The 24,725-nt window shown below is 53.4% G+C and overlaps 1 protein-coding gene across 1 annotated transcript in view; it reads left to right on the forward strand.

The window, feature by feature from the left end:
• Positions 1-8,765: 8,765 nt before the first annotated feature.
• The window catches only part of Wnt3 (Wnt family member 3), a 43,474-nt gene continuing 27,514 nt past the window's right edge, over positions 8,766-24,725 (forward strand). The window contains exon 1 of the mRNA XM_013113259.3: positions 8,766-8,970. Coding sequence (XP_012968713.3) covers positions 8,891-8,970 — 80 coding nt within the window. The 5' untranslated portion in view covers positions 8,766-8,890. The remainder of the gene's footprint in view (positions 8,971-24,725) is intronic.

Here is a 24,725-nt window from a genome sequence, read left to right on the forward strand (position 1 = left end):
CATGGCACCTGTTCCACGGTACACATCTCCCCATGGATGGGCAGGGATCTGGGACATTTGAGACCTTATTTTTGTCAATAGTATTCTGGCTGTGGAGTGGACCGTCTGACCACAGACCTGACTACTGGCAGCTGCAGGTAGAGTCTCCAAGTATTAGGACACTGCCACCACTCACTTGTTTTCTCCACTGGGCCAGCATGTCAGTCCAAGAGCCACTCTTTCTGAGCTCTCTGTTTAGGATTCCTGGAGTTCACAAACCTCCCCCCCCTGCACGCCCCCTGCCCAAGCCCCTACATTTCACCCAGAACCAACAGAAATGCATTTCCACGGAGAAACCAGATCACAAGCCCCTGGTCCCAGTGTGTCTACACTGCTGGCTTCCTGGGGCCCTGGCTGGTGTGTTGTTACCTCAGAAGTGGCTGGGACATTTTGGTCGCCAGGACCACCACCTTCTGAGAGGTTTTTCAGTTACTCTGCAGCCCAGCCCTGTTCATCTGTAACCTCCAGGGGGGGGGGAGGGCTGGGGGCACAAGAGGCTGATGGGGCAGCAGGTGGGGGGGCCGGGGTTCCCCTAACTGCAGAGGCTAGCTTTACACACCCAGCAACACATGTCCCCCTTTATGGCCCGGGCTTTCTCTCGGTGCTTAAAGGCGACTGTGAAAAGAGCAGGGCTGATTCTGGCTGCCTGGCCGTCTCCTGGCAACAGGCCTGGCAGGAGGTCTTTCTTTCTCCCCCCCCCAACCTCCCTTCTTTTCTCCACCACCCCCTTTCCCTTTCCCCCCTGTGTCTTGTGTTGTGTATCATTAAAACTTCCCTCCCAGCCACTTGGCAGCCAGCAACCAAGCCCTTCTGGGGCCAGTTCCCTCAGGGCAGATCAGCTGGCCCCAGGGGTGCAGGATCCAAGGGGTCAAGCCCCCAGAGTGGCGGCTTTGTGTGATGGAACGAGGTCTAAACTCCAGTTGGCAACCTTCGGCACACTCAGAGGGACGGCCATGTGCACAATACACCTCGGCTTTCTCTCCTCCCCCTCTCTTCCAGGACCGGAGTGTCTTCCATGAGTGCTTGGAGCCTGCCAAGAGGGTCAATGGGCACTGCCCAGCCCTGTGACTACAATCCTCACCCAGGACAAGTGTCAATGGAAGACTTGGGAAAACACTACCAGGGACCCACAACTAGCCCCTAGCCAGTGTCCTGGTCTGCCCTGAAAGGCAAGGGCATTAAGGATAGTGGCTATTAGTGATGATGGAGAAGTAAAACATCCAATCACCTGGTCTTATGACCAGAAGGTCTCTTCATTTGACCACTTCAATCTAGAGGAGCAGTGATAGTCAAAGAGGCTAAGTGCCTTGCCTGAGATCTGAGGTCACACAACCCATCAGCCGAGAACTGGACTATTGTCGTGCGCCCCCCCCCAAACCTCCCAACTCCTGTCTACCTCTAGAAGGGTGTCTGAGGCACTGACTCATCCTCTTCTCCTTCCTCATCCCACTCCTGAAGAAAGCCACTCAGACCAAAGGGGTGATCCAGAACCTTGTCGGCTCCTCTAGCCATATGAGGGGCAGTCAAGCTGCCTGTCCTACTAAGAATATCTGGGTCACAGAGGCCTCAAGACTGACCCATGCTGTCACCCAACTCACTCATAAGGCTGGATTGTTGTTCCCAGATATATCTGATACTTTGAGGCAGGGATGATACTTATGACCAGGTGATTCCAGATGCTACCATAGAGAAACTCAATGCTACCCTTAACTGCAAAGAACAGCCTCAGACAGGACGAGGAAAATACATTCTCCTGTATCGCAAAAAAGATTTCAAGGCAGGATTCTTTGGGTAGTTAATATCTCAGCAATGGCTCAGTCTCTTCCTCCTAGGTCTATAGTCTACTATAGACCAGTCAATTGTTACATAGCATTCCACCAAGACATAACAATGTCCCAAAGCAGGAGAACTGGATAACAATGTCTCAAAGCAGGAAACCTTGCTCTGTTTCCTCACTCCCCCAGGATACTTTCTAGAAATCTCAGATCCTCCAGCTGGCTTCCCTTTGTGCCCTGTTTGAGTCAGTGTAACCCAAACCCTTGCAAATTAACTCATACTAGTCAAGATTTATCTCTGAACCAGGCAGGGGAGAACAAACCTGGGCTACTGCAACCTACCGAAATCCTTTAGATTTGTGTATTTGTGTTCGTATGTACGGATTTGTGTCTGTATGTACCGATGGCTTATAACCATCGGAACTCCAGTTTCAGGACCCTGACCTCTGCAGGTATCAAGTGTGTAGATGGAACACACACACACATACATGCAGGCAGAACACTCATACACATGAAAATAAAATAAATACATTTTAATTAAAAAAGGAACTCAAAGGAAGCTTTCTAATTGCCAAGCTCAGCTCCTGCCAGGTTCCATTTCAGATACAGCGTCATCATTGCCAGTGACGGAATAGGCTCAGAGGACATAGGAGACGGCCCAGGCTGACATGGTAAGAAATGGAGTTGGCCTCTAAGGCAGCCATTCAGGTAATGTCTCCCTGGCAGGCAAGTGAAATCCCATCAGGACAGAGCCTGCTGGGATGTGAGGAATGGCAAGCAGGATCCTTAGTTTGCCCAAGGACCTACCCACACATGCGACAGCCACAAACATCTGCTCAGGGGTCTTTGCTGGTGAGGCAGCTAATGACTGCCCACTGAACCTTTTACTCATGTTCAGGCTTTCCCCAGATCTCAGTTCTGGTCCAGCTTCAGGTTCCAGCAGTAGCTGCTGGCCAAACTAGTCTGTGGAGACATGATTGATGGACAGAACTCTGGAGGGTACAAACCAGCGCTGGGAAATTGTCTGTACTGCCTCCTGGGATAATAGCAGGCTTATTCTATCCCATTTTCCTACAGTGTCCCTATCAAAGTCTTTTCCCAAGAATCTTCCCAGCTCTTAATTTTGCTGTTTAGAAACAATTGCTCCTCTGGGGCATGACTCTCCCCATCAGATGACAAGCCCTATTATATACTCAAAAACTTGTTGGGACTCAAAGATGCTTACCTGGGAGCTGCCCACATACAGCCCCTCTCAGTGAAGCTGTGAATGACACACACACACACACTGTACACACATACACACTATACACATACACTATACACATACACTGTACACACACACTGTACACACACACAGTGTACACACATACACACACTGTACACACACACACATGCACACACACACATACACACACACCACCTGTACACAGAACACCTGGAAACCCTGTAGCAGCACACAGCAGTGTGCTATGCACACAGCCCAGGTAAAGGGGCGAAGCTCAGGCTGGCTGAGGCCAGAGACTGCAGAGACCAAAGATGGCTCTCATCCACCTTGGATTGCAACTGCCTGAAAAACAAGTGAGCCTGAAAAAAGGCTCTTACAACCCAGCCAAGAAAGAGCACAGCAGACTTACAGTTAGTCACAGAGGAGTGGCTGTGCACAACCCCTCAGCATCACCCCCCAGGTCCACAATGAAGCCGGGAATGGAAGGCCTGCAGGCCTGAGGTTCATGGTTCTGGGAGAAAGGCAGGAAGCATAGATGGACGGAACGAGAATGGGAAGAGGAGAGAGAGATGTAACTGGAGACCCCCCTTCCCCCAAACCTCAGAGGCCTCCAGGTGGCAGTGATTTCTAGCCAGTTGCCAAGCCCTCATCTCAAACCATCAGGCAAGGTGGGTGTTTTCATTGAAGAAAACAGGGCCCTAAAGCCGGCATAGTAGTTGGGGTGGACAGATCTCCAGGGAGTATTAAGGGCCTGGGAATACCACAAGGAACATAAACCCAGGGCCCTCCCATCTGAGACCTCAGTGCCCTCTCCAGGCCCCTCACCAATGTTTATCCAGGGTCATCATGAGCCCATCCTGCTCTTGGTGTTGAGAGTTCCCCTGAGTTCAGAGCAGTAAAGGGCAACACATAGCAGACAGGCTTAGTATGTGCCATGGGGTAACTTCATGTCCGTGTGAGGGACTTCATGGAAAAAGAAATTTGCTGACTGTCTTAGGGTTCCTATTGCTGTGAAGAGACACCATGACCACCACAACTCCTGGGAAAGAAAAGAGCTTATTTAGGGTGACTTACATTTTCAGAGGTTTGGTCCATCATCATGGTGCGACGTGGTGCTGGAGAAGGAGATGAGTATCTCACATCTTGCAACAGGAAGTGAACTGAGACTCTGGACAGTATCTTGAGCATATATGAGACCTCAAAGCCCGCCTCCACAGTGACACACTTCCTCCAACAAGGACACACCTTCTCCAGCAAGACCACACCTCCTAGTTGTACCACTCCCTTTTGGGAGCCATTTTCTTTCAAACTACCACACTGGCTTAGAGGACCAGGGCCATAGCGTAGGGGTTGGCCACTAACATGGTGGGGAGACTCTCCAAAGAGATGTTGAGGTGGCTGGTGGTGTTGAACAAGTCCTACAGGAGAGGTTCCGGGCTACTCACAGATACTAGGTCAGGGTAGGGGGAGAGAAGCGTTTCTCATCACAGAAAAAAGGCAAGCCAGGGTTTCTTTACCATCTAGGTCAGGCAGGCTGTTGCATTAACATTTAATGTTGTCAACTCCCCGGGGGACATTTAAGTCCATCCCCGCATCCCAGCTGAGGATACTCTCTGGACACAGCTGTTTCCACTTGTTTCCATTAGTGGACTTGCCCTTCATTTCACAGTCCTTCTTCCAAAGGACTCGGGCACAGTATCCCCTCCCAAATTACCCTCCGTCTCTGGGGCCGCTGCTGGACAATCGCTGCTATAAGGGGACACCTGGCATCTTGAGGTCTGATAGACCCAGACCAAGAAACAACAACTGTTCTGTGTATAAGGCACTGAGGCACCACACGGTCCACTCCCAGAGATGTCAACTTGTGCCGCAATATCCAGTCTGCCAACTGTCTCTAGGACCTGCCAGTCCTCCCTGGTGACACACGGGTTGGGAGGAGAGGGGAATGGGGCACACCTGTTCCCCAGGTAAGAATGGAATTGCATAGTAGATTAAGGGAATTCAGTCACGAGGATGCATCTCTAGCCAGGATTCCCAAATATCCAGGCTACTTAGGACAGAAGGCAGCCTGACTTTCGCCTTCTGTCAGCACCTCCTCTCTGGGAAACATGGGAGGCAGCACAGAGGAGGCTCTGGGCTCTGGGACAGACACCCGCGTGGGGTGGGGGTGGGGCTTGGTTCTCTACTCTACTGCCTCTGTTCAGGTCACAGGCTTCCTGCACACGGAGACTTCTGTCTCTCCACCTCCTAGGATGGGGCCTGCACGAATAGAATCGGGCCCAATTAATTTCTGTGTCTGCAGGTCACGTCATGATCCTTCTACTTCCATGGCCACCGTCTGCTGTCCAGTATCCCATTGGTCTCCAGGGAACTAGCCTGAAATTGTCCAGGATGGCTCCTAGTGCTATTCTCCGGGTCAGAGGCCTTGGAGTCTCCCATTCCCTTTGGTGCTATTCTGAGAGTGTCTGCTTAAGGTCCCTTGACCTTCGCACTTGAAGTCTCCCCAATTGCCTGCAGTGGTTTTCCCTCTCCTCCATTCCCACATTGGGCTGGGCTGCTTTGAGCCCCCCCACCTCCATCCCGCAGCGCCCAGAGAACAGTCCTAGCAAAAAATGAATGGCAGTCAGAGTCTGGGTGGGAGATTTCCTCTTCCCTCCTTGCGACAGACTGGCAGCCGCGTGAGGGCGGGCGGGGGCCTGGCTGCTGAATTCTTTGTCTTCGAGGTGCCTCGGCAGGGGTCCGGTGGAGCCACGCTGAATACACAGCGGCTGACCGAGGGCTCCTGGAGGGAGTGCACTTCAAAAGGAACCTCCCCGGGCAGCTACAGAGGTGGGGGGCGGGGGTCCCCATCTCAGGTCTGAAGTCCCTGTCAGTCACACACAGCACGCAGGCTTCCCACGTGCCACATCTTTTGCTGCAGGTCTCGGGGGGGGGGGGCCGTTGCCTACCTCTCCCTCATCCAGGAGACCACCCTTCCTGTCCAGGGCCGAGCCTCGTGTCCACTAGCTGGTTTGGGAGTGAGATTAACCCTTTCTCGCCATGTGCAGCCTACCCTGAGGTCGGGGCGCCTATCAGAGAGAAGACGTTTCTGTAAGATACTCGTGGTAAGGGGGCTCCCTCGCTGCCTGGGCAGGGTCCATTCCTGCGTTGCCACCCGCAGGCAGGAGGAAGAAAATTAAGCTTGTGTTGAAGGAAGGACACCTGGCAAGAGAGACGAAAGGACTCCGGAATCCCCTCTTCTGGGGAACTTTCAAGTGGGGGGGGAAATCCCCACGCAGGCCTCTACACTCTGCCGCGGCAACATGCGCGGCCACTCCCCGCTTCTGGTCCCCTCCTCCCTTACTTCTTGCACTTTTCCCTCTGTTTGTTTCCTACCGGCTGAACAGCACCTGGGGCTGCCTCGGGCTCTAGGATGCATGTAAGAGGCACCTGCATACACACAGCCCGTCAAAGAACGACCAGTTTTAGCCACACCAGTACAGCTTCCCACGCATCGCTCAGGCAACCGACATCTTACCCAAAGCCACCAAGAGCCTTTGCCACTTCCCCTTCTAGGGCTGCCACCTGTGGAATCTCCAGGTTCTAAATGACCCTAAGAAGGCATCCAGATCAGCCTCCACACCGCAGTGGCGTGTTGCAGGCCAGGGAAGACAACTTCCCAGAGCTCAGAGACACTAGTGTTGGGCTGTCGAACCCCAAGCCGTGGTGTAGGACTTGAGATCTAACCCGCACTGATGTTCGTCAAACTATGAGGGGTCCCTGGGAAGAGCCGCAATCCAGTGCTCAGCTAAAGGGTCCCTAGCAGCCAAGAGCCTGTGGAAGATCTCTCTTGACTGAAGTGTCAGCCCTGGGGCTCTCTTCTACACTCCCGGGTAGTGGTCAGCCCCCCTCCCGCTGCCCTCCCAGGTGAACCAGAAATGGGACTGCAGAACCCAGAGGGGCATCTTTTGGGAATGCCCAGCCCCTGGGGGTGTTTCTAGGGGTGCTTATCACAGTGCCATCTTCCAGCTCCAGGTGTGGAGTTGTCCATCCTGCTCCTTAGCCCTCTTCACTTCTTGCCTTCTTCCCCTCCCCCCTCCTCTGTCTGGGAGCTCAATCTCGTCCCACCCCACCCCCGCCCCTGTTTTCTGTCTCAGTGTCTCTAACCACTTGTCTCTATCTCCCCTTCCTCCCCTCTTTCATCTCTCCCTCTACCCCCTCCAGCCGTGGATCGGGCTAGGAACGCGCAGAAGCAGTGACAAGCCCAGGCGGCTCTCCCGACCCTTGGTGCCCCCAGGGGCCAGTTCCTCGCTCTCCCTACACCAGAAGCAGCCGTGTGCCGAGTGGATCTGAGCTGTGGGCACCAGCCGCCCCGATCAAAGGCTAGGAATGTCTACTCCCCTGTAGGACTTCCCCCCAATCCTGTCCACCCCTATGAGCGGAGAGCCCGCCATTCCTGGCCAGGGAGGTTTGGGTGGACACCTTCTCTGGGCCTCCACACAATTCGCGGAGCAGGTCCCACCAAGGATTCTTCTCCTTAGGCTTGCTTTCTTGATCCCAAACCAGGAGCATTTCAAGAGTTTAGTGTCTCCTGTGACCCGGGAGAGATGCTGAGGGCAGGTGAGGGGACCGAGTCCAAATAACCTAGTTATAACCTAGGCACCACTTCTGGGCTTAGACCTAACTCCCAGGCTCTGGAGTATAGGAAGGAAGAAGGCCCCTTTGAGGCCTGGGCGCTTCCCCCTACATATGGACTACAGTAGGTCATGGGGTGAATCTGGTGACTGCACGGGACAACGCTTGGGCACCGAACACCAGGTTCTAGTTTCTCATCCGCAGAAGGGCCAGCAATGCGAGACAGAAGACCTGGGCATAGGGGAGGGAGGATATTCCTGGAGGTCTCCAACCACTACGGCCAGGGCTGACGTGTTTCACTGGTCCCACCCCAAAATCTAAAGGAGACTGCAGGTGCTGCTAAGGTCTGGCCTGCAGGCCCGCAGGAGAAAGTGACCGAGTCCTCCCGCAGGAAATGCTAACGGCGGCTGGTGTCAGTTGCAGGAAATGCAAAGGCTGCAGGAGGTCGCGATACCAATCTGACGCTTGACAAAAGACTCAAATGACACTAGCTCTGTCCCCCCGGCGCCGCCGGCTGGCAGACCTTCGAGCCTCCGCGGACTCTGGTGTGCGCCCCTCGGACACCCTGGAAGCGACCTGCGGCCGGCTGGCGGGGCCGCCAGCTCGCGGGCTCGGAAAGGCGGGAGGCTGGGAGGGGTTGTATTTCCCAAGCCCCTGATCCCAGCCGCGCGATCTGCAAACAACCTCTTGCTTTCTAGTCCCGATTCCTTAGGGGCCCAAGATCCGAGAAATCACAGTTCTCCGACAGGAAAGGGAGCAACCCATCCCTGCCCAAACCGACCACTTCACCACGTGAACGCTGGGTCAAAGCCCCAGCTCCCTAAACCTGGCTCGTGTGGTCTGGGGAGGGAGCGTCTCGGGCCGGCAGAGAATCCAGCGTGCCGGGTTCTCCCGAGGCCTCCGTGCGCCCCGGGCGCAGGCTTTGCCCAAGTTTGCCGGGAGATGCCCTTCCCAGAGCCGGAGTTGTGGGCCGGGAGGGGAGGGGCGCGTGATTGACAGGCTGAACTACAGACTCATCTCTTACCTTAGGCCGCGGGCGCTGATTGGCTGCTCGCTGACATCCTCAAACCCGGCTGCTCGGCGCTGGGCTCCGGAGGGGGGCGGCTGCGGGTGGAGGTGCGCTTCTGAAAAGCCCGAAAGTCATTTCCAACCTCAAGTGGACTTTGTTCCAACTATTGGGGGCGTCGCTCCCCCTCTTCATGATCGCCGGCAAACTTCCTCCTCGGCGCTGCTTCTAATGGAGCCCCACCTGCTCGGGCTGCTACTCGGCCTCCTGCTCAGTGGCACCAGGGTCCTCGCCGGCTACCCAATTTGGTGGTAAGACTTGCCTCCTGTCTGCTCGCGACCCCGATCTCTCGGCCGCGCCCGGGGACGGTGGGGGGCTCTGGCCGGGTCTGGACAGCCGCAGGCCTAGGGCTCTTTTCTCCTTGCTTCCCTCTAGCCCCCCAGCCGTCCACCTCTCCTGGATTTTCTGCTGGTGTTGCCTACCGAATCCAACTCTTGGCTTCTCCGATAATCACCATTTTCCCTGCTATCCGCCGCAGAGGCGGGAGGGCTCTCCCTACCCGCGAAGGTCTCTCATTCTTAGTCTTCATCCTCTCCCACTCTAATTTGGGGGTCCCGGAGACCCTTCGTTTGCTTACAGTTGGATATCTGTGCTGTCCCTGGGGCCCGGCCACTCCTCTTCTCCATTTTAGGGTCTATACACGGGCAAAATTATCCTGTCCTTCTTCGCCACCCTACCTCTTCGGTGTCTCGGTCAAGAGATTTCCCCCACAATACTCGCGTTTGCCTTCATATTTCAGACCCTAAGGGGGCTGGAGGGGGCATTTCACCAGATTATCCCCACTCTGCTCTAGATTAATTTTGAGCCTCTGAAGTGAATGTAGAATTTGCTGGTCCTAGATGCCATTGCTGATCCGGGTGTATTCGTTCTTTGCTTGTCCATCCGGGAGAAAAGGAGGTTGGGGGCACTTTGAAAATGTAGTTGTTTGGGAGGGGTAGGGTTGTTGTTCTCTGAGTGAAAACCCAGTTCTCATTGTCAAATTCGTTGCTTTTGGAAGACGGAGATGGGAAGAGAAAGGGAGAGAGCAAGGGGAATTCTGTCCCTGAGAAATACGGATACAAAAGGCATTTTGGTAAATAAGGCTGGGAAAGCAGGCGGAGTGAGGGGACTCACTGTAAGATAAACAGCCTTTTAGGAGGCCCCCACCCCTGGCTTCAGGGACTCCCCTGTTTTCCAAGCCTCATTGGTGCTCCCCCTCTGCAGGTCCTATAAGGGAAGACACTAAAACCAGTTTTCTAAATTATACCCCAGCTCTCCCAGTCTCCAGCCCCTTGCATTCCGGAAAACTTTAATAAAAGAACCCTCCCCTCCTGGACAGCGGCAAGCGGCCTCGGGGTGGGAGGTGGGGAGGAGGAATTTGGGACCTGTGAGTAAGAAGGAGACTGGCCCCTGGGGTGAAAGTTAGAGAGGAGTGCTACCAGGGTGATGTGCTGCCTGAATGCTCCCCCTCCTTGCCTGTTACCTGCAAGCCTGAAACATGAGGCTCAGAGCCTACAAGATGCCTGGCCACACCCCAAGTCTTCCAGCTGCTTTGGGGATACCTGGGTGCTAAGGGAGGGGACAGTCATGAACCCAAACCCTCAAGCCGCGGCCTGACTAAGGGTCTATTCAGAGGGCTCAGGCATTGCTCCTTAGGCAGATTACCCCAAGGACAGACAGGCTTTCTTTGCTGTGGACTTGGGCTGGTCAGGGCCTCCCGTGTGTATGTAGAGCCTGTGAGTGCTGGGGTAACTGGGGGTTCCAGGGAGGGGCTCTGCCAGTTGGAGGAAGGTTGCCTCTTGATTCTTTTTCCAACCTCCAGCCAAGGCAATGCTCTACCTTCTCTGGGAGGCTGGGGATGCACAGGAAGAGATGCCTGGAACCCTGGGGATGACATGGATGAAAGAGGAGAGTGGGCTTCCTAGTTCTACAAACTGGGCAAGAGCACTTCCTGGGGCAGTGCCAGTGTTAGATGGTGGTAGCAGTGGGGGCTGTGTGTGATGGTGCCCAGGAATGTCTAGATAAGTTCCCCCAACCAACAAGAAGCAATACTAGGAAAACCCAGAAGGCTGAGACAGGCCCTAACATAACACAACACACATGGCCTGTTTGGGGGTCGTGGGGGACCAGGTGGCTGCTTTGTCTGAGCTAGAGAGGGGATTTTAGAGATGGGCGGTTTGTCAGTGCCTGTGACTGCCTCTGTGTCTGTGGTACAGTGTGTGTTCTGGGTCTGTGACCCTAAGAAGTATGTCCGTGCACCAGCGTGTCTCTGTGGGTAAGAGCTGGTAGTGCCTGAGACCCAGGCAACTGCATGTAAAATCTTGTTGCCTGCGCCTAGGGGATTCGTGGCCCACAGCCGGGTGTGCCGGTGTCTGAATGCAGGTATCAGTAAGTGGCTGATTCTGTGATATGAGACTGAAGTCTGGAAGTATCTTTGCTTGTGTAAAGGGGACCCCCTGGCTTCTATTTGTGATACTGGACATGACATTATGTGTGTTTGGACCTGTGTGTTGTTTGTGCCTCTGTCTGTGTAAGCCCCTGCACACTCGAGAGCATGCCTTCTTGTCGGTGTAAGGGAGGAGGCTCAGCAAATGTCTTTGTGCATGATATCAGTGTTTGTGGCATGACCTGCGTGTGGTTGGAAGGATGAGAGTGAGCCTTGTGTCGATACCTGAGTGAGGGCTGGTGTCTAGGCCTGCTTCCGATCTTGTCCCCAAGTGCCGATCTTGTCCCCAAGTGCCAGTGCCTGTGGTTTGTTTGCTGACACCTGACTTGTGGACGTGAAGGACGCCTGAGACGGGGTGCTTGGTGGACATTCGTGGTCCTGAGGGGAAGGACAGGCAGGAGGTCTCAGAATGTGGCTGCAGACACAATTGGCCTGGGCTCCCAGCTAGATTGAGGACAGGGCCTTCCTTGGCCCTGGTGTGCCCTGTCTGCTTGAGGTCTGTGACTACTGACCCTCCTTCTTCTGCAGTTTCCTTTTGGTCTTGGAGCTGGGGTGAGGCATGAATCACCTTCTCAGAGCTGGAATTGGAGAGTGGGTAGGCCTCAAATTCTTGGTTCCCCCTCTGCCCCCAGGCAGGCAGATTCCAGTCCTTTTAGCATTTGAGTCCGTCGCTGACTGCCCTCCTTGGCCGACCCAGCTCCCACATTCCCCAGGAGGGATTTACGGGGGAATCGCTTAGCTTGGATTTCGGACCACATCACCTCAAGGAAGCTCCTCCGTCCCTGGTAACCTACCTTTGCTCTTCCTTGCTTGGGCCCCAAGACTGACAGAAAGCAGATGAGGAGAAGGATCTGAGGGGCCTTTTACTCTTGAAGGAAGCCCTGTGCTCCAGAGCCTTCCAACCAAACCAGGTCGTGGCTTCACTGGGCCAGGACTAAGTGACAGTGTCACTAGGACCAGTCACAGCAAGCCTGCTTTGTAGAACTCTCCTTGCCAGTACCAGTTAGCGGCTGGTAGAGAAATCTGTCCTTCTTCTCTTTCTTGGGGAAACTATCTTCCTCAGACCTTGCACTGTGTCATCTGTTCCGCAGGAGACCCCGGATAAGAGGGGCTAGGTTGGCTGGGTGGCTCATCTTTCTGTGTGACTGAGGACCACTGACCCCTCCCCTTTCTGGACCATTTTTCTCACATTTTACCCAGGGTCACCAGCTCACCCAACATTGCAGTTTAAGGGAAGATGTTTGCCTGTTAGAACAACTGGGCTCTTATTCCGGCACTTCAGAGCCCGCCCCCCACCCAAGCATCTCTCTGAAGCCCTGCCTCAGTTTCTCCATGTGTCACATCTTGCTGCCTCTCCCCTGCTCAACACCCACCCAGCAGCCGGTTCTGGTTCTCAGAGGCTTGGGAACGTGTTCAGTCAAACCCCAGTGGGGGTCAGTAGGCTGGGCCCAGGGAGGCACCTGGAGACTGCGGGGGAGGAAGGCCCCAGGCCAGGTGTTAACACTTGTAACAGGCAGGAATTACAGCTGGCTGGGGCTAGGGCTGGTGAAGAACTGAGCTGGCTGGAGGCTGTTGATCCCACAGACAGACAGACAGACAGACAGACAGACAGATGGGAGATACCAGATCGGATGGCCAAGCTTTAGCAGGGTGGTCGCCCTTGCAGAGAAGATCTTGCCTTAGGGGATTCGTCTAGGGGAAATGAATGCAAGCTCCTTGAAAATGAGCTCACAGCCCTCCTGCCCAGCCCACCCCTATTGTGGGTGGGGTCTCAAGCTCCAAAGGGAGCTCAATTGGTGGCAGATCTGTTAGCATCCTTCTGATGGCATCATACATGATTGCTAAATAAACAAACAAAAAAGAAAACAGGTCCAACGTTGTACTAATACCAGGAGTTGTGTCCTTGGGAAGAACCTACTGGAATATACAGAGAAGAAGGCATGGGGCCAGGGGGAGACACAGCAGTCAGAGGAAAGCCCCCCCATCTCTAAGTGTCTTGTTACAGCTTTGGGACCAAGAAGTAAAAGCTAGGCATGACCTGCTTCTTCATCCAGAAGATTCTGAGGTCTTGGGGCCCTGGGTGTCTATCCTGCAACGGGCTGTGATGGCAGAAGAGGGGACTCGGGAGTCTAGGTCTGGTGCCTGTCATGGCTGCTCTGCTGTGAACTCAGCTAGAGCTCTCCAGGGCCCACACTCCCTCACCTCTGGGCTCCTGTTCCACCCCTGATTATAGAGGCCAGAGGCAGACAGGGTGGGGCAGGGGTCGCAGGAAAGAACCCCAAGGAACAGACCGGTCCAAGCAAGCTTCTCCTATCCTGTCACTACAGAACTCAGTGCAGTAAGCTGGGTGGGGAATGAGAGCTAAATCCAGCAGCCTCCTGTGAAGCTGATGAAGAGAAGGGCTTCCCTTACCTCTGCCCAGCTCCCCACTTGAAGGCTGGGTCCCCACATGTATCTTTTCTTTTTCCTTTTTTGACGGGGGTGGAGTGGGGCTTCTCTGTGTAGCCCTGGCTGTCCTGAAACTCACTCTATAGACCAAGCTGGCCTCAAACTCAGAGATCTGCCTACCTCTGCCTCCTGAGTGCTGGGATTAAAGGCGCGTGCCTCCACCGCTGTCCGGCGATATATTCTATTTCTGTATATTCGCACTGGGTGCTGGAAATTGTTCGGGCTGAGAGTGGAGAGACTCCTGTCTTAAGTTCTGAGCTTACTGCCCATGGGTTGTGTGACCTGGGTGAATTTCTGTCCTCCTCTGTGCCTTAGGTCCTTGCTTCTCTCTGGGCTTCATGTCCTTGGCTATGCTGAGGGGTGTTCGTTCATCTTCTCAGTATCCCAGGAATATGATGGGGACTCCACAGCAGACACCTGGGGCCTGCCTAGACAGTGCACCCCTTCATGGCTGTAGCTTGGTGTACCTGCTCTAAGCCCCAAGCCCCTGCCCCACTACTGCCAAGACTTCTTGCTGCACTTGCAAGCCTCTCCTCAGCGCTCCATCCCTCTGTTTCTGGGCTGCTGGCACACACATCTGTATTTTTTTCATGTTATCTGAGCAACCAAGACAAAATGACCTCTCCTGGACTCAGTTTCCCCATATGAAAAATAGTTATAGCTCTACCTTTGTGAACATTGGTGATAGAACACAAGCCCCTAGAATACTGCCCATAGACAGGAAGTACGGTTGAGTGTTTGAACCTCCGTCTGGTCCTGAATCCAGACTTGCCTGTTCCCAGGTTGGTTCGCATGACTCTTATTTCTCCTTGTCCCACAATACTTGGCATTAGAGCCCGCAGACTTGTAACTTTCGTTCAAAGTAGAGGAAGTTCAGCTTCCTGCTGCCCAGGGAAAGAAGGCTAAGGTGGACAGAGGTGCCGGGGTCTCCCCTAATCCTCCTGACACCCCACAGTCTCCCAAGCTCTGAAGCCACTGTCATTTCCAGCTGGAACACAGAGCACATGTGTCTGATGGGGAGGGCTAGGCTTGGGACTGCCTGCTGGAGCAGCCCCAGCATGAGGTGAAGTTGCTTCTGGAGCTGGGGGATGACTCAGAAGGTGATTTATAGACGGAAGGCAGAAAGCTTGGCTCCTGGCAGAAGCCTCCTGCTTAATTACATTCTTTGGGGGGTGGAGGTATGTGGGGCGACAGTAGGAAGAGACTTCCACCTCGTCCCCTCCGGGCCTGGGACCTGTGATGTCCTGGCTCCTAATATGGTTCTTCGTGGAGAGTGACTCCCCAGTACGAGTGCTAGGCCACCGAGAGGAGGAAGAGATGGGAAAGAAGGACAGAGTCCCATGGGGACCCCCTCTCCCAGGACAGGCTGATGGAGCCCAATAGAAGAGCAGGAGGCTGGGAAGGATCCCGGAGTCTCCACCCTGCTTCTGCAGGAGAATAGCTAAGCCACCTGAATTTCTAGAATCTTCTCCATGTAGCTGCTCTCTCAGTGCTGAGTCTATGGTTGCCTGTGAAGACCTTCAAGTTCGCTTCTTGTCCTGTGGCTTGGGTTCTGGTGGCCCATGGGGGTGAGAGACCAGTCCTCGTATCCAGAGGCTGACGTCTAAGTCTTTGTGTTAGACAATCTGTTGCTTGGAAGCATGGCTACTGCCTTAGGGCCACAGAGGTTCTTTATAGGATCAGCCTTGTAATAGATGGGAGGAAACCCACTGGCCCTCCATTAAACTAACTTTTCTGGAGCCGCACAGCTTACCCCGCTGCCTGGTGACAAGCTTCTGTCTGCCCATGCTGACCAGTGTGGCAACTCCAACAATCTGTTGCATTTTCAGCCCCAGATACTTTGTTTCTGGTTCAGGGACCAAGAAAGGTATGGGGCAGGCAGGAGTAGGGGTGCCTGCAGCACCCATTTACCTGTTTGAGCTCAGTTAGTACAGCTGGCAGGACTTGGCAGGGGTCAGGATGGGGACAGCAGACAGTTCTCTGGTTCCCCCTGAGGCAAGCCTTCTCAAAATGGCCTCATTAATGCATGCGGAGTGAATTCCAGAAATGTCAGGCACATTCACACATCTAAGGGAAGGATGGGGTCCCAGAAGTGTGCTGTGCACAAGAGGAGTCATAGCACAAGGCAGTTTCCAGGTCGGTGGTCAGGGGAGCTGAGCAGGTGGACATAGTCTTCCTCTTCCAAAGAGATGCTCGGTGCACAGGGTCAGCAGATATTTGAGTTGTCTGTGTCTGGTGGGAGACTGAACTGATTCCAGGGCAAGGCACAGACAATAAACTTTACACTCGAGCAGCTGCAAGGTACTGGCGGAGCTGCCAACCTTCCCAGACCTCAGTTTTCTCATCCACCAAATGGGCATCGACACACCTTCCCTGCCTGTGGGGCAGCTAAGCGCTCAGAATGTCACTCCTCCCAGGGTCAGTAGCTATCATTGCGGAAAGATGACCAGAGCCCCGCTCCCTCCCCAGAGGAGGGGCAAGAGTAGCTGCTGTGGACCCCTAGTCTCTGAGGAGGGTCTGTGGGGAGCAGAGCCCTTGCTTGTGTTTAAGGACAAGTGACAGCGGCATGCCCCAGTTTCAGCTCTTGAGACCCACTCAGCCCAGGGAAAGCTGGGGTAGGAGGTCTGGGTGGAGGTGAGGGATGTGAGGGCAAGGTGGGCAGCTGGAAGGGCCCTTTTGTAGCCTGAGGTCAGCAGGAAACTCAAACACCCCCCAGGGAATGCCAAGAGAACCCACACCAGCCTGGCCCTGTTCCTCAGGCCGGGCTGGTGAGACTAGAGGAGAATGTGGGTCCCTGTGTTGGCAAGGGGGATGGGAGCAACAGGACCCGGTGCCCAGGTCTGTTGGGAGGGCCTTTCTGCCAAACCTGCCCCTGGGCACAGAGTCCCACTTATCTATCGGAGCCAGCTGGATCAGCAACGAAAACCAATATTCCAGTGCCTGCTATGAATGCAAATGGGGCCTGGTGACCACGTGAACAAGCCTGCCGCCTCCCTCTAGCTTCTCCACACTTTATAGTGTGGCTTTCTGAGGGTGGCACCCCACTCCTCTGAAACCTCCCATGGTCCCCCACTTCCAGTCTAGAACCCCCCCTCTGTTTTGTTTTGGCCTACACCTACACAACATGCCTTTCAGAACCCCTCTCAAACTCCTCCCTCAAACCCAATGTCAAATAAAACATGAGCCCCTGAGCTTATTCCCTGAACCCTTCCACTTCCTTCTTCTGCACTGGGGAAGACAGGAGGACTCTGTCCCCGGGTTGGCCAGGGCTTATTCCCCCTCTGCTCAGCACGGGTCCAGCCTGGCTTGGGTGGCACAGCTGACAGCCCTGGACTGTATCTCCCAAGGCAGTGGGCCATTTACCTGAGCAGGCCGTTGCTGCTCTTCTAGATGCTGGGATGTCTCAACCACGTCCATTCCCTTGGGCTTTGTTGGTCTCTCTCAGCCTGGATTGCAGTTTTTCTATTTATGTATCCTTCCTCCATGCTCACCCAGCCCATGTTGAGCGTCTAAAGTTGGCAGGACCTAGGGGCAGGTACCCTTGGGTGCTGCATGCTGTGTGGTGGTCTATACAGACCTACAGGATCTAGAAGATGCTCTTCGGAGCTTAAAGATAGGCAGCTATGTCACACAAGCCACTCATGGTGTTAGGAGGGTTGGAGACTATGCCCTTTTTCCTGCCTCCATTCAGATTTGCAGGACTTCCTTGTTCTGATGAGATGCTGTTTATTCCTGTAAACTCGGTTCTCCAAAAGATCTTTCTGAGGCCAGATCTCGCTTGACTGTCAACTTGAGAGCCGCTACTTAGCATGTGTGGATTCCACTATGAGGAGTTCAGGAAATCTTGCTGGGGACAGGCACCTGTCACTGGAGGTGGTCAGACTGTTCTCGGGTTGGGATGGTACAGTATAGTCATGTGAGCATTTTGTGGCCCTCAGAAAGAATATGGCTAACCTTGGTCAATCAATCACTGGGCCTCTGCTTTCTCAACTGGAAGATACTTAGTGACTGCCAAGGCTACTGCCTGCTATCAATACCACCATCCTCCTATTTCCCTTTTCCTCTTGGCATTTAATCTTCACCCTGTGTGGGCCAGAAATAGTCCTGTCTTCGGGCACACACGCACACGTGTGCGCGCGCGCGCGCGTGTGTGTGTGTGTGTGTGTGTGTGTGTGTGTGTGTGCAGGCGTGCGCACACACGTGTGCACGTGTTGAGGTAGGGTGGGCGGGGCGAGCTATGTGTGCACATGTGTAGGGGAGTATGTTCATGTGTGCATTGGATTGTGAGGCCACAACATAACCTTGGGTGTCGTTCCTCAGGTACTCTTTGGTGTTTGAAGCAGAGTCTCTCATTGGGACTTGGGCTCACTTAATAGGCGAGGTGGCCTGGCTGGTGAGCCCCAGGGGTCTTCCTTTTTCTGCCTTCCCAGCTCTGGGATTACAGACACACCGCCATGCCCAACTTTTCTCCATGGGTTTGTAGCAATGAACTCAGGCCTTGGACAAGCCATCTTACCTCCCCAGCCTCAGAATTCATGCCCATGTCCTATTCCTGAGTTGGCGTCTCTGGGCTGTTGATTTTTCACTCGACTTTCACAGATAAGCGTTCAGCATTATTTCCCGCTGAGAAACCAGAGTGTGTTCTCCATTCTTACAAAGCGTGTTCCCTTCATACCCTGGCCATTAGGAAACCCAGAGCCACACTTGATGCCTGCCTGATGCTTACACCTAAGCTGACCTTGAGAGACATCTGTCCACTCCTTTGCCAGGTCCAGCTCTTCAGTCTGCATTCTGCTATTTGCCCAGAAACATTTTGTATCCTAAACTCTTTGCAGGCAGACCCCATGCCTAGTTCTTCTAGAATTCTCCATGCTTGGTCCCTGTGTGGTAGCTACCGATGCTCCATAAATATTTTTTGTCTTCAGTTGGGATGTTGGCTGCCAGCTGTGCTGAATTCTTTCTGAAAAGAGGCAAGGCATACACACACACAAAAATAAAATGAAAAAGCAAGATACATTTTTGTTTTTTCAAGACAGGGTTTCTCTGTGTGACATCCCTGGCTGTCCTGGTACTCTGTAGACCAGACTGGCTTTGAACTCATTCCATCTGTCTCTGCTTCCCAAGTGCTAGGATGAATGGGCTGGGGTAGCAACATTTTGGCATGGTGGTGGTATATCTGTAGTCCCTGCGCTCCAGCAGCTGAGGCAGGAGTACTGCAAGTTTGAGACCAGCTTGGGCTAGACAATGAGATCCTATCTCTATAAAAGAAAGAATGGAGGAAATGGGTGGGTGGATAAGAAAAATTGCCATTTCAAGAAGCAGTTCTGAGCAAACAGTTTGGGGTCAGAGGAAGAATAGTCAGTGTCTATCATCTGCTTCCCCTGAGTCTGCAGAAACCTTGTCTTTAGGGATGCTGTTTGCAGGAATGCCACCACGACGTACTTTAGTCTAAACTTCCTACCTCCTGGGAATCTGTTTCTCTTTCTTTCAAGACATCGTCTCCAACATCACAGCCAAGGATGATCTTGACTTCCTCGTCCTCCTCAGTGCTGGGATTAGCTTGCACCACTGTGCCTGGTTTTATTTAGCTTGCACCACTGTGCCTGGTTTTATTTGGTGTTGATGATTGAACCCAGGGCTCCGTGCATGCCAGGCGAGCATTCTACCATCTGAACTCTGCCCCTAGTTGGGGAACTCTTCCGTGGCTGCGCCTTCCCTTTGATTGGTCCATCACACCTGCTTTGTCCCGCCTCCCTCACCCTGGGAACTAACTGGTGCTCTCAATGCCATGTCACAGGTGACACACGAGTGCCCGAGTTGCCCTTCCCCTCTCTCCAGATCAGCTCCTGCTGTCCCAGAGGCCTCTGTAGAACTACCATCCTGTAAGGTTCAGGGTGGCATGAGGATAAGGGGGAGTGGAGGAGACAGGTTCAGGATCACACAGGATACCCTCCCGCAGCCCAGACTTTCCTGTTAGCAAAGCCCTGGGGGAGAGCCTGACCCGGCCTGGGCTGAGCCACATCACTGCGGTGCTGCCGTGGGAGCCTCATCCAGGAGAGGAGCCGTGTGTTGTGGTGCCTTTGACCCCGACACTCAGGAGGCCAAGTCAGGCAGGTGTCTGTAAGTTCAAAACCAGCCTGGTCTACAGGGCAAGTTTCAGGATGGCCAGGACGACAAGAGAGACCCTGTCTCAAAAAATCAAATAAACAGAATTGAAAACCTAAAAGAACAGAAATGGAAGAGAACTTTGGAGGGAGGGGACAGCCTACCCACCGCTCAGCACGGCTCAGTTTAGTTCTCAACTCCTGACCTTGGTTGGCACCTTAGAGAGCACCCCCCTCAGCCCCTTGACCTCAGCAAAGAGAACTTCAAAATCCACCCAGGGTGGCCCTCTGCCTCAGTGGAAACTTCCACAGGGAGAAAGATTCCAGAACCTTCCAAGGGTGGCCATGACTCTGGCTTGTCCTTGAAGCTAGAGCATTGCCCCTGACTCCAGAAAGTGAGTAACTGGGGGAACCGGAATTATTAATCAGCAATCAGTCCATCCATCCTTCCGGATGATCCAGCCTCAGCCTCGTGTGCACAGAGGGAACGTCACACACGTCATCCCCAACAGTCTAAGATGCATGCACTTGTTCTCCCCATTCTACAGGTGACAAACTGAGGCCCTAAGAACGACACTTCAGTGCCCAAGGCTTCTCAACCAGTAGACTGCAGCTCTAGTTATGATGCTGACTGCTGGAAGCCAGGCCCTCCAGGGTTCACAGACGCTTAGTGATATTACACCACTCTACCCCAGTAGTCTAGAGGTCTATCTGCAGACTTAATCTAGGCCCGGATGATTTCGTTTGGTCTCCAGGGACGTAAGCGTTACTTACGTTTGCGTTTGGGGACTGGATGTATTGTTCCTGGGGTCTCCTTCTCCAGAACAGTTCCTTGGAAGTAGCCTGCCTCGAACTACTTGTCCTTCAGGTCTTTCTGAGCACTGTTCCCCAGTCCTGGGGTCCATAGAACTGCCTTTAGCCTAAGTTATGAGTGGTCCTGCCCAGGCCTTTGAGGCAGAGGGTTCTGCTCTACTGTCTGACAATTGTGCCCCTCTCTATGGGGCCAGGAATCTGGAGTGCCAGTGCTCACACCCCCAGGGTCCATACCCACCCTGGTCATACTCCAGGTATCCCAGTGTCTGAGGACTCCTTCCCAGATGACCATGAGCTTCCTTCTGAGCTCTGTGGGTTCTGCCTGAGGTTTTTCCTACTGGAGCAGGGCACACCTGCTGATGGCCCCAAAAGAGGTCAGGCAGGGTATTTGCAGGGGTGGTGGGTACCTGGAGGTTTGGCCAGACGTCCAGCATGGGCAGTGGGTACCTGGAAGTTTGACCAGGTGTCCAGCAGGGGCGGTGGATACCTGGAGGTTTGGCCAGGTGTCCAGCAGGGGATGATGGAAGGAGGAGCGTAGTTGAAGCCAGGGGCTCTTCTTGTCCATGCCATCATTGTCTAGAATGAACTCTTTGAAGAACTAAACCTTTCTGGTATTTTCCCCAGATAGGAGGCTAGTATTGTTTAAAATTTTTATATTGGTATATAACACAGACGCACACACACACACAGACACACACACAGACACACACAGACACACACACACACACACACACACACACACACACACGAGCATGGCTCCTGTGAGTCCTGGTCAGTGAGCTCAGTAGAATGTGAATATAGACATTTGCTAACCAGAGGTGAACGTTTTTAGTCCCTGGTGCTTAATGAATGAGTCTTCATTCAGTAGTTCCAGCCCACACACTTGGCCAGGCCGAGGAAGTCGAATGGGAAAGTGGGTCTATCTGGGCTGTCCCAGAACAGAATCCGGGAGAGGGCTTGGTCCCCGCTCCAGCCTTGCAGCATAGGCTCATCTCAGCTTGTGAATGCCTTGTTCAGCAGCAATCCTGGGGACTGTCCCAGCTGTGTTTGCTCCCCCCTTCAGGGCCCTCTTGCCTAATCTTGCGTCTCATCTTGACACTCTCCAGTGACCTTCCCTGGTGCTTAGCCAGTTTTGTGGCTTTAGATGGTGTGATCAGAAGGACAGTGACATCACCAGGTAACACCTGACTACAGTGTTCTCTAACATTGTCTCCAACCCCCTCCCGGTCCTCCTGATTACCCTGCCTTCCTTCTAGCTTCCTTTCACTAGCAAGGAATAGAGCGTGTGTGTGTGTGTGTGTGTGTGTGTGTGTGTGTGTGTGTGTGTGCAGGGGGCAGTCCTGGGCAGTCTGTCTATGTAGCTGGGTGACCTTATTTTCTCTGAGCCTCAACTTTTCCCTCTGTAAAATGGGCATCGTGAGGATTAAAGGATGTAACATAGGAGACAGACAGGGTCTGGCGTCTACACAGTGAGTAATCCTCCCATTGGCCATGATTAATCTCACTGCTCTGTTCCTTGTGTGATGCATCAACCTCCCTGTGCCTTTGTGCGTGTCCCTACCTTCTCCCGGGGTGGCTGTGAGGGTGCCTGTCCACTCTGCGAAGGGAGACAGGTACCACTGCCCCTGCTGAAGCCCTCCACCAGCACCTGCCCCACCCAAGTCCTTCCTAGAGTCACAGTGGGACTGGGTCAGGCAGCACAGAGCACAAGGCATCCTGAGGATGGGCCCTAGGCTGAAGGAACAGTGCTGAGTGTGCCCTGCTGGACCAGACTCAGTCTTTCTGCTCTAGGTGTGCTCCCTCCTCCTCCGATATCCCCAGGAAGACCCACTGACGCTGGTCATTTGATTCTTAGCTTCCCAGTCACATCTTATGGGCATCTATCTTACCCTCCGAAAGAGGGGCTCAGCTCCTGAGGACATAGATTTGAGGCTTAGTGGCCCGAGTGAGCCTCCTAGAGTAACCCGAGGGATGCAGAGCACAGCTAGGGGAGCACTGTCCTCCACAGAAGCTCTGGTGGATCTTAGCTGCTTCCCACACACTAGATAGCATCTCCCTCTCTCAGGATCCCAGCAAGGCCCAGTCTTAAGCTTCTAGCCTGTGCCTTTTGTGGACACACACACACACACACACACACACACACACGCACAAACACACACACACACACACACCTCTTGTTGCATTTGAAGAGGAACTGTCCAGGGAAAATGGCGCGTCTCAGACCTGTCACTCGGTGGGTTACTTGAAAATTTCTGAGCCTCCATTTCTTCTCTGTAAAACAGGGTGGGGGCAGTGTAATGTCAGGGAAGTTGTGAAGTCCCCGCTACGTGGGGGCTGAGCTGACAGTGACTGACTGATCATGGGTGTGTGCAGGTCATTCCAGTACATTGAGGGTTGTCCAAGTACTCAGTACGAGGAAAGAATGCGGGTCACCCTGCTCTAGAGAAAGGGCCACGCTTGGGGAAAGCCATACGTCTTGTGATGGTGTGTCCCAATTATCACCTTATTTGAAAACCAGAGTGGGAGAGGCTCAGGGAAGGATGCTAGTGATTCAGTGAGGACACTGGCCTGACCCTGTGTCCTGGTGTGCTGCTCAGCCCCTGGCTCCTGGGGAGGGGTAGGCAAGTCAGATGTGGCTTCGGGGAGTTTTACTGGGGCTCCTGGACTGGTCTGTGCAGGTTTAATATGGCTGAGGCACCGGTCATTTCGGTCCTGCGAAGTGTGGTGAATAAGCCTGGCTGGGATTCCTGGGAGTCTGGGCTGCTGAGTGCGTTCATCTCTTAGGGAAGAGGGCCTAGCTGAGCTGCTGGAGGAGGATCACAGGCAAGAAGAGGTGTCGTGCTAATGTTATGGCTGATATGTATCCTACACAGACTCCAGCTGTTTGGCTGAGGACTGGCGAATGAATATTCTTTTTTATTATATAGCGCCTCACACACACACAGAAGGCAAACACGTATATGGGATGTCATAACAAGATGAAACCCCGAACTTCCTACACCCTGAAGAACCAGAACATCGGCATCTGTTCTCAGGCTTCTCCCTCCCCACCCCTTCACCATCTCCCTCCAGATGTGACCACATTCTGAATTTTGCCACCCAGTGTGGAGCTCACTGATTAGGCTTGACTGCGCAGGAAGTCCGGTCAATACCTCCCCGGTGCTGGAATCACCACTGCACTTGGCTGCTCACGTGACTGCTGGAGACTGAATCCAGGTCTTTAAGCTTGTGAAGCCTAGGCTTTTGCCCCCACCCCTGAGTGTCTCCAGGCAAGAATGCCTACACTACATTTTTCATTTTGCTTATTTTCAGAAATAAAGAAAAATGTAGTTAGTGTGTGGTCTTTTGTGATTTTTCTCTTCTTTTTGAGACAGAGTCTTACCATATAGCCTTGGCTGGCCTTGAATTTACTATGTAGACCAGGCTGGCCTCCAACTTGCAGAGCTCTACCTGGCTCTAGCTCCCAAGAGCTGGGATTAAAGGTGTGAGCCACCACGTCTGTCACTGTTCTTTGTATCATGTCTCTAGGTTCCATACTGATGCTGAGTCTTCCTGTATTTCCTTGAGGTCTGTTCACTGTCTTCCATGGACATACATCTTTCTGTGTGCTTGGAGGAGAGCACTCTGAAGACACTTGCTTAGGAGAAGAGCTGTAGGCTGTTGAGGTGTGGCTATCGAATGTTCTCCTTAGATGGATGTCCAGCTGTTTCCTAAACAATGACCCCATCTTCTTCTCATCCTTCCTCTCTCAGCCTGCGACCTTCCAAAGCTTTTTCAAATTCTGGCTCAGAGCCTCCCTTATCCCAGGTCTCCTGCCAGCTTGGCCTCTGTGCCCCACCCCCGCACCTCCAGCTCTTCAGAGCACCACCTGGGTCAGAGCACTGTGTCTCCAGGTATTTCTCTTCACACCAGCCCTGTATGATCCTGCAGGAAAAGGCTTCTTGGGTCAAACACATTTAGAAGTTATCCTTGTTCACTGGAATCCCAGGGGCACCAGGCCAGCTGAGAGGTGACCCTTGTTTTCATTTGCCTAGTCTGTTTCCCCAAAGCAGCTAGCCCAGGAACCTTTTCTCCCCTTGGGTATCAAGTGTTACCCGTTTTGGAAATTTCAATCCTAGAAAATCCTCCTGCCCCTTCAGTTTGTTTTTGTGGTCTTAATTTCCCAACCTGGGAGGCTGCAATTTTTTTCCAAGGTTTTTTTTTTTTTTTTTTTGAC

The sequence above is a fragment of the Mesocricetus auratus genome, unplaced genomic scaffold (genome assembly GCF_017639785.1).
Source record: "Mesocricetus auratus isolate SY011 unplaced genomic scaffold, BCM_Maur_2.0 Super-Scaffold_100007, whole genome shotgun sequence".
NCBI classification, from domain to species: domain Eukaryota; kingdom Metazoa; phylum Chordata; class Mammalia; order Rodentia; family Cricetidae; genus Mesocricetus; species Mesocricetus auratus.